We start from the raw sequence: 10,252 nt of genomic DNA on the forward strand, positions 1-10,252 counted from the left end.
CCTCGCAAAGGTTCCAACTACCACCGAGGCAAAACCGGTTCCATCCTAAGAGAAAAAACTCCTCCAACATTCTATCGGTGACGCAATTAGGGTTTGTAATGGACTTGAAAATTTTATTGGTAGAGGTTCCTAGACATGGTGGCAAAGCATGAGGAAGAAGGAGACGACAGAGACTGGCTAAGGTGGATCTCGCAGAGAGCTAGTAGCAACATCTTGCAGAGAGTAGCGCAACAACAGAAAAGGACGAAGGGAAAGAAGACGACAATGGAGGACTGCGAAGCATGTGAGACACGGTGGAGAGCAACACAACTTAGAGCAGACAGAGGTACTGTGACATGGCAACAAGCTGAATGGCAACTCGACAGACAATGGCATTCATGAGAGATTGTGGCTACTAACTGCTAAAGGAAGCAGAGACCAGAGGAGGTGAGTGGCGGGGTAAAGGCTGTGTTAAATGTGAAGGACTGAATGGGGGTGATGAGTGCAATTAGGGTTGTTGGAGAAGGGTTATTAGAGAAGGTTGGTATTTTGGTTCAAAGAATGTTTTTAAGGCTAAATTGATCATTAGAGATGAATTTAAATACAAAAAAATTTTGGGAACGATTTTGGTTTTCAAATTAAACCATAGAGAGCAAATCATACTTAACCTTAAAAATAACTGTTAATAAAAGAATTATAATATACAATATATATGTTCATCTAACATTTTTTATTGTGCTTATATCATTTAAACTAGTAGCCAGTAAGCCAAAATTATAAGAATTTTGCATGTTAATTTCACAAATTTTATGCAAAATTAATTATTTTATTTTATAAGTATATACTTAAAAAATTTTTATTCTAGCACTTAAATAAAAAAAAATATTTTTAACTATGATGCACGAACACGGGACGCGACACAACATGAGACACGCCGACACATCATATTAAAAATCTTATGTGACACGGGATACGACATATATATAAAATATAAAGTATTTTTTAAATAAATTATAGTAATATTTTGATATTTTATTGATATCAAAATATATATAAATTAATTTTTTAACTATTTTTAATATGTTTTTTCAATTGTATAAAGTATTTAAATATTTTTGTTTTAATAAATAATAATATATACTGTTTTTAAATTCATTTCAAAAATACATATTAAAAATAAGGTTGGACACGCTGACATGTGATGATATTTAGATGTGTTCAAGTATGACTGGAGAATAATTTTTTATTTTTTATTAATACATGGTTGGACACGATAGACACGAGTGTCGATGAGTGTCGTGTTCGAAATGTATCTGACACCAGAACACAGCAACTCAACGAAATGTTCGTATTTCATAAATTTTTAAATAAAGAAAAAATATGTTTACATTGGCTTTAATTTAAAATTAAAAATTATTATTAAAAGATTTTCTATTTAACTCAAATTTTTATGTGTAGATCAGTAGAAAGAATTTATATAATTTTTATTTTATTTTTTTTATTTATAACAATATATAATGCTAATACATGGGTTTGGTGTCCAATTTTCTATTTCCTATTTTAACCTTACTAACATAATTCAAAATTATTTTGTAGTTATTTATTTCACTAACAGTTATCTATAACAATATATAATAACAATATATAATGCTAATACATGGGTTTAGTGTCCAATTTTCTATTTTCTATTTTAACCTTACTAACATAATTCAAAATTATTTTACAGTTACTTATTTCACTAACATGTTTCACTAATAGTTATCTATAACAATATATAATGCCAATACATGGAGTTTGATGTCCAATTTTTTATTTCCTATTTTAACCTTACTAACATAATTCAAAATTATTTTGCAATTATTTATTTCACTAACAGTTATAAAAACTCACGTATAACTTCTGTTCAATTCTTTACTTCTACAATCTCCCTTTTTAATTTCTTTTGTTTTTTTCTGATTCTCCTTCTTTATCTTATGAACTCTTCTCTGTAAACAATTATTTAAATAAAACATGTATTTTGGTTTATATATATTCTTTTTGTATATAACAATATATAATGCCAATACATGGGGTTTGGTGTCCAATTTTCTATTTCCTATTTTAGCCTTACTAATATAATTCAAAATTATTTTGCAGTTACTTATTTCACTAACATATTTCACTAACAGTTATAAAAATTCACGTATAACTTCTGTTCAATTCTTTATTCCTACAATCTCCCTTTTTTAATTTTTTTTTTTTTATTCTCCTTCTTTATCTCATGAACTCTTCTCTATACGGAATAATTATTTAAATAAAACATGTATTTTGGTTTATATATATTCTTTTTGAATAAGAATAATATTATTATCATTATTCTTAGAATTATATTTTGGTTTATAGTAATTTTAATTATAAATAAAGTCATGTCAACATTAAAATAAAAAAAATATTTATCTAATAAATTTAAAAAGTGAATAATATATTAACAAAAAAATAAAATTAATTTCTTAAAAATAATAACTTTATCTTATTAACTCTTTTATTCATGTACAATTTAAAATTTTCTTACACTTTTGTCTTTTTATTCTAATGAGTAATTTTATATTTAATTTAATTAATTTTTTATTTTATATTTACTTACTTAAATTAATTATTTTTTAATTTTATATAATTATTAAAAATATTAAATGTTGTTAAATATTCTTTAAAATAAAAAGATAAACAAAAATATTTTTATTAACCATACCATATTTTTTTGTTATTGATAATTATATAATATTTATTAATATTAACTCTTTTCAACATATATTTGATTAATATAGTTAATTAATAAATTATTGAAATATTAAAATAACTTAATTTTGTAGAAAAATATTATAAAAAGAAATTAAATTTTATATAATTATTTAATTATAACCGAATCAATCGGTTCAACCTGTGACCCAACAGTTGAACCAGTGACCTAGTGACCCAGTAGTCTTATCGGTTTAATTACTGGTTCGATTCTGATAACTATGATTAGAAGTCAACAAGTATTTAACCAGTGACGATAAATAATTTATTTTATAGATCTTATTATATTCTGAAATATTCATTTAAATTATGTTTTGTTTAATTTTATGTTAGTCTTTGTTTGTATAGTGTTATTTTGAGTAGGTTTATGACTTTATGAGTACTGTACTCCAATTGTCAGCCCATCAATTTAACCTCATTCTAATTATTCTGTTAAAATGCTTTTTTTTTAATCTTTTGATACACTTTGTTATATTTTTTTTGCTAATATTATTTTTTTACCTTTAACATCCTCGATTTTATCACATTCATCCTTACAAATTTTATTTAGTTTTACTGTAATTATTATATTCATCTGTAATTTTTATCTATATTTTTTTTAATTTATTTATCCAATTAATATTTTTATTATTCTTTTACCTTTTTAATTTGTTCCAACATTTCACGTATAGCTATTTAGGGCTAAACACTGTTAAGATCTACCATGGAAAATTAGAGTGTAGTTTTATTCGTGTAGCCAACATTATTTACGAGAAGACCTTGTAGTTGTTGATGTTGTATTATTTATTACACTGTGATCTTGTTTGCATTTTTCTTGCATTGTAATTTCTTTAAATGTGCCATAATCTAAGCATTTTTACTACATTATTAACGATAAAAGTTTTAAATCAAGGAAAGAAAAATGTGGGCAATATGCCAGGCACAGGTAGCATTTTTATCTAAATTATTTTTATACTTATTGTTAATATATCAAAACATAAAGACACAAAAATTATGAATTCACCTCCTTTTTATAACACTAATTATATGGTGTGTTCAAAAAATTCTTTTAATTTTGTCCGATTTAATAATCTATTCCACTATAGATCAGTTATTCCACGTTAAAAAACTTCCACTATCTCATCTTCTCTTTTATTACATACATTCACGTTCTCTGTTATTTCTTTAATTTACGACCTAGGTTAGTTACGTAAATAAAAAAAATTTTATCTATTTTTTTTACAGTAAATTTTTTTATTGGATGTAAATTATTGTTGCCAATTTTTTTATTTGGATATATTTTTAAAAAATAAAAATAAAATAGTTCAACAAGAACAATTTTTTTAAAATTAAATTTTGTTACGGCCTAGCCCAAACCCCCTATGGATCGGCCCGACCCGGACACGCGCCCCAACCCGGACACGCGTCCCGGACAGCTCATACACGGCTGTGGGATAACGTCCTTGATAAAGCGGGCCTGTCCTCATTGGGCCCACCTCTGACAGTATATAAGGGGAAGGTTTACTCTTCCCCCAAGGTACGTCATATATCATATCACCCTTTTTCGCCTGCACATTTACTGACAAGAGCGTCGGAGTGTCTTTGCAGGTGGCACCCCCCCTTTCACACGAAGTACTCGGGATCTCGCACACCCCTGGCCGGTAGTCCACAACCTGACGAGCCCCTACCATCTCCCAGGATTTCAACCCGAACCGTCCGGTAGCCGACCTACCGAACATTGGCGCCGTCTGTGGGGACTCGTCCATGGACTTCGTGCTAGTCCAAACTGGGACAGGCTGCGAGGCCGTACCCAGAGGCGACGCCGCCGCAACGGAAACCCGACAACATCCAAGGTTGCCCCCGAGGAACGCAACCCAATCACAGGAGAGACGCCCCTTTGAGGGGACTGGCGACAATCATGCCAGAATAATGCAAGAGCTACGCCATAGAATGCAAGACTTGGAACGCCGACTAGCAGATATGGAACGCGACCAACACACCCCAGAGCAGAGTCACTCTCGCTCTCGCTCCAGGAGTCGCTCCAGACGCACGCCTAGCCCCTAAGCTGAGTCCGAAAGCACCAGGGAGAGAGAACGCGCGAGAAGACGTCGTGACCCCGTCATTTACGCCAGACGTGAGAGGCGGCGTACCACGAACCACGGGGACGAGGACGCTCGTCGGGAGAGCGACGAGGGAAGAACGACGGTAACGCGGGGACCCGTAATAATGGGAGTGACCCCAATTCCACCGTTCCATACTCGAGGTCCGGCTGCCAAAACACTTTGACAAGCCAACGGACATGAGGTACGATGGAACGCAAGACCCGCTGGAACACCTCACGGCCTTTGAGGCCAAGATGAACCTAGAAGGAGTAGGAGACGAGGTAAGGTGCCGCGCTTTCCCGGTCACCCTCGCGGGACCTGTAATACGGTGGTTCAATAACCTCCCGCAGGGCTCGGTAACCCACTTCTCCGACATCAGCCATGCCTTCCTAGCTCAGTTCACAACCAGGATTGCCAAAGCCAAGCACCCGATCAATTTGCTGGGGGTGACCCAGAGAGCCGGGGAACCGACTAGAAAATACTTAGATCGTTTCAACGATGAATGCTTGGAATTAGACGGGTTGACGGACTCAGTAGCGAGCTTGTGCTTGACGAACGGGCTCCTGAATGACGACTTCAGAAAGCACCTCACCACAAAGCCAGTATGGACAATGCAGGAGATCTAATGCGTGGCTAAGGAGTATATTAACGACGAAGAGGTCAGCCGGGTCGTGGCTGCCAATAAACGGCAATCCCCTTACAACCAAACCCGACACTATGAGGGTGGAGAAAGGCAAAAGGAACACGCCAGGGACGACGGTCCGAGTAAGGCGCCAAAGCCATTTTCCCGAGTCGGGAAATTCACCAACTACACCCCCTCACGGCACCGATCACGGAAGTTTACCAACAGATAGCCGAGAAGGGGATACTGTCGAGACCCCGACCCCTGAAGGACAGGACGGGGGGAAACAAAAGCCTTTACTGCGAATATCACAAGGGATATGGGCACAAGACACAAGACTGCTTCGACCTGAAGGACGCCCTGGAACAAGCAATCAGGGATGGAAAGCTTGCCGACTTCTCCCACCTTATAAGGGAGCCAAGGAGACGAAACCGGGATCACGATGGCGAGGACAGGTCCCGGGCGACAAGACGACGCCAAGAACCAAAGGGGGATGACCACGGTCTCACGGTGGTGAACGTAGTAACAGCGAGGAATTCCGCCCCGAGGTCGAAATCGGCACATAAGAAAGACGCCAAAGTCCTGGCGGTCTCCTCCTCATCCGCTAGAAGTTCCAGGGGAATCCCATCCATCTCCTTCGGCCCCGAGGACCAATGGTTCGACGAGGTACCAGAAAGCCCTCCCATGGTCATCACGGCCAGAGTCAAAACCGGCCTCGTCAAACGGATCCTGGTGGATACAGGGGCGGACTCGAACATCATGTTTCGCAACGTTTTCGATGCCTTGGGACTGCGTGATGCCGATCTGGCGACCCACCAGCACGGTGTGGTAGGGTTGGGTGACCACTTCATCAACCCGGATGGGATCATCTCACTCCTGACCTCCCTGGGACAAGGACAAAGGCGAAGGACAGTAATGGACGATTTTGTTGTCTTACGAGATTCCACAGCTTACAACATCATCCTGGGGAGAAAAACCATCAACGACCCTGGGGCAGCGATTAGCACGAAGCTGCTCGTAATGAAGTTTGTTACTGATGACGGATCCGTAGGATCCATCAGAGGAGACTTGAAAACGGCAGTCGCCTGCGACCACGCCAGTCTCTCTCTCAGGAAAAAGTTCAAAGAAGCATCGAGGGTTTTCCTTGCCGACCTGGATGCCAGAATAGATGACAAGCCCAGACCTGAGCCAGAAGGGGACTTGGAAAAATTCAGGGTCGATGATGGGGAGGAAAAGTTCACGTTCATAAACAGAAACCTCCCCCATGAGTTAAAGAAGCCTTTGATGGAGATGATCAGAGCCAATGCCGACCTCTTCGCTTGGACGCCAGCCGACATGCCAGGGATAGATCCCCAACTCATGTCACACTATCTGGCCGTCAAGCCGGAAGCTAAGCCAGTGGCCCAGAGGAGGAGGAAGATGTCACAGGAAAGGGCAGAAGAGGTGGCCAAGCAGACGGCCAACCTCCTTGAAGCAGGGTTCATCCGAGAGCTGGACTACTCGATGTGGCTGTCGAACGTGGTCTTGGTGAAAAAGCACAATGGGAGGTGGAGAATGTGCGTAGACTATTCCGACCTCAACAAGGCATGTCCCAAGGACTGCTATCCCCTCCCCAACATTGACGCACTCGTCGACGCGGCGGCGGGGTACCGTTATCTGAGCTTCATGGACGCCTACTCTGGGTACAATCAGATACCGATGCACCGACCCGACGAGGACAAAACGGCGTTCATAACGCCAGGAAGGATCTATTGCTACAAGATGATGCCATTTGGTCTGAAAAATGCTAGCGCCACGTACCAGAGACTGATGAACAAGATATTCAGTGAGCTCATAGGCAAGACAGTAGAAGTCTACGTGGACGACATCCTCGTGAAAACCACACAGCCCGACGATCTCCTAAGCAACCTGGGGGGCGTGTTCGCGGCCCTCCGACAACACGGCATGAGGCTCAACCCGCTCAAATGCGCGTTTGCCATGGAGGCTGGGAAGTTCTTGGGATTCATGATCACCCAAAGAGAAGTAGAAGCCAACCCTGAGATGTGTCAAGCGATTCTCCAGATCAAGAGCCCGGGTTGTATCAAAGATGTCCAACGGTTGGCAGGAAGGCTGACGACATTATCCCGCTTCCTCGGCGCATCGGCAGCGAAAGCCCTACCCTTTTTCAAAATTGGAAGTGTGCAGCGATTCACAGGTCGTCACCTCGCAAGTAAACGGAAGCTATCAAGCCAGGGACCCCCTCCTGCAAAAGTATTTGGAAAAAGTCAGAGAGTTGACTAGGCAGTTCCTAGAGGTCACGGTCCAACACGTTCCAAGAGAAAGGAACACACGGGCAGACCTCCTATCTAAACTAGCGAGCACGAAACCGGGAATGGGCAACCGGTCTCTCATCCAGGGCATGGTGAAGGAACCAACGGTTGCCCTCCATATAACGGAGTCAAGCCCTTCCTGGTTGGACCCCATCACAAACTTCCTGGAACACGGCAAGTTGCCTGACGATGAGAAAGCAACCAAAACGTTGAGAAGGGAGGCAGCCAGATATGCAATCATACAAGGACAACTGTTCAGAAAGGGGCTCAGCCAACCCCTATTGAAGTGCTTACACCCCGACCAGACGGACTATGTACTTAGAGAAGTCCACGAGGGATGTTGCGGCCACCACATCGGGGGCAAAGCCCTAGCAAAGAAGCTCATCCGAGCTGGATATTACTGGCCATCAATGATGAGAGACTCCAAAGAATTTGTCAGAAAATGCGTAAAATGTCAAGAAAACGCCAACTTCCACAAAGCGCCGGCTTCCGAGCTGAGTTTACTAACGTCTACACGACCTTTCGCTCAATGGGGAGTTGACCTCTTAGGGCCTTTCCCAGTCGGCCCAGGACAAGTTAAATATCTCATAGTCGCCATCGACTACTACACCAAATGGATAGAGGCTGAACCACTAGCCAGCATATCCTCGTCCAATTGCAGGAAGTTCATGTGGAGACAAGTGATAACCCATTTCGGTATCCCGAAGGTCGTCATTTCGGATAATGGGACGCAGTTCACCGACAAGAAATTTACGGAATTCCTCACCGGCCTGGGGATAAAATAAAAGTTTTCCTCAGTAGAACATCCCCAGACGAACGGACAAGTGGAGTCCGCAAACAAAGTCATCCTACTAGGCCTCAAGAAACGCTTAGACAGCAAGAAAGGCGCATGGGCCGACGAGCTCGCTTCGGTACTCTGGTCCTACCGGACAACCGAGCAAAGCTCTACCGGGAAAACCCCCTTTCGCCTAACGTACGGGGTCAACACAGTGATACCCGTGGAAATTAGCGAACCGAGTCCACAGTTACTTCTCGCAGGAGTAGACGAAGCGGTAGAAAAGGACCTGGTAGAAGAGACCAGAGAGATGGCCCACTTGTCAGAAACGGCACTAAAACAAAGAATAGCCCTGCGCTACAACACTAAAGTCCTCATGAGGGATTTTGAGGAAAGAGACCTCGTCCTGCAACGCAACGACGTCGGTTTACCGACCCCAGGGGAAAGAAAACTGGCGGCAAACTGGGAAGGTCCCTACAGAATCAAAGAAGTGCTCGGCAAAGGCGCCTACAAGCTCGAGAGACTCGACGGCAAAGAAATCCCAAGGACATGGAACGCAGGTAACCTAAGGAGGTTCTACTCGTAACCTGGGCGCACCGACCAAGGGGCCTAGCGGGCTAATAGATGCTTACTCTATTCACATGTTAACTTTTAGCTATTTATCTTTATCAAATACTTGCCATGTTAACGAACTTGTTTGGCTAACGATTAATTCTTACTTGTCAAAATTTTATCTACTACTTCCCAATACATATTTTACACGACCGCGTCCTTCAACGGCAACCCGGGTTTGATCACCCCGGGAGCTAGACGGATTATAGCAATGACTAATGGCCGCGACAACACGACCAAAACGGTCCAAACCGTTACCAATGTAAACGGCGAAACGGACACAAATGATAAGTCCACACCAGAAAAACGGTAACAAAACATAATACGCTACTAAACAAACAAGATGAAGGCAATAATAAAAGGCCGACCAGGCGACCACCAGAAAGTAGCAAAAGTCTCGACAATCACAAAAAGGATCAACAAGTATCTTACAAAACCACATAAAAAACACAAGTTACAAAAGCTCACTTCCGAGGCATGTCGACAATCTTGCCGTCTTGGATCGTCTTTAACACCCCAATAGCCGACGTCTCGAAGTCAGGAGCCACGATCTTGACCTGGGCCTTCAGAGCCTCCTCGGTCATGAAGATCACATTCTTCCCTTGCTCCTTTGTCGCTTTGTGCTTCCTCTTGAGCTCCTCGACCTTGACCTTAGTAGCCTTAGCCGACGAAACGGCCTGGTCGCGTTCCTTCTCTAAGGCCGCCACCCGGCCCTGAGTGGCGTTCAGCTGGCTCTCTAAGGTCATCTCCCGCTCGGCTAATCGGGCCACCGTCTCATCGGAAGCCTTCAATTTCTCCGCGGAAAATGTCGCTTTCTCCTCAGAAGCCTTGAGCTTCTCCCCCATCTCGGACAATTGACTCTGGAGCAGCTCGACTTGCACCTTGAAGTCATTGTTCGCCTTGCCTGAGGATTCGAGTTTCCTCCGGAGAGCCTGCATTCCCGACAACTCGAACTCAGCCTTTCGAGCTATCACGGCCCCCCGGAGCAAAGTCCGGTACATCCATCTCGCCTGTCCAGCCAGGTCAGTCCCAAGAAAATGCTCCTCAGTCCCAGGGATCAGCTGGGAGTCAATAAATTTCGTAGCATTAAAATTTTTTT

At 41.7% G+C, this 10,252-nt stretch overlaps 1 protein-coding gene across 1 annotated transcript; it reads left to right on the forward strand.

Moving 5' to 3' along the window:
• The first annotated feature begins 7,828 nt into the window (after nucleotides 1-7,828).
• LOC148554523 (uncharacterized) lies at nucleotides 7,829-9,127 on the forward strand. The gene is made up of 2 exons (XM_088490357.1): nucleotides 7,829-8,080; nucleotides 8,579-9,127. The coding sequence occupies exons 1-2, from the start codon at nucleotides 7,829-7,831 to the stop codon at nucleotides 9,125-9,127; spliced, it is 801 nt and encodes a 266-aa protein (XP_088346483.1).
• Nucleotides 9,128-10,252: the final 1,125 nt, after the last annotated feature.

The sequence above is a fragment of the Arachis ipaensis genome, chromosome B6 (genome assembly GCF_059453495.1).
Source record: "Arachis ipaensis isolate K30076 ecotype BB chromosome B6, ASM5945349v1, whole genome shotgun sequence".
In the NCBI taxonomy this organism is placed as follows: domain Eukaryota; kingdom Viridiplantae; phylum Streptophyta; class Magnoliopsida; order Fabales; family Fabaceae; genus Arachis; species Arachis ipaensis.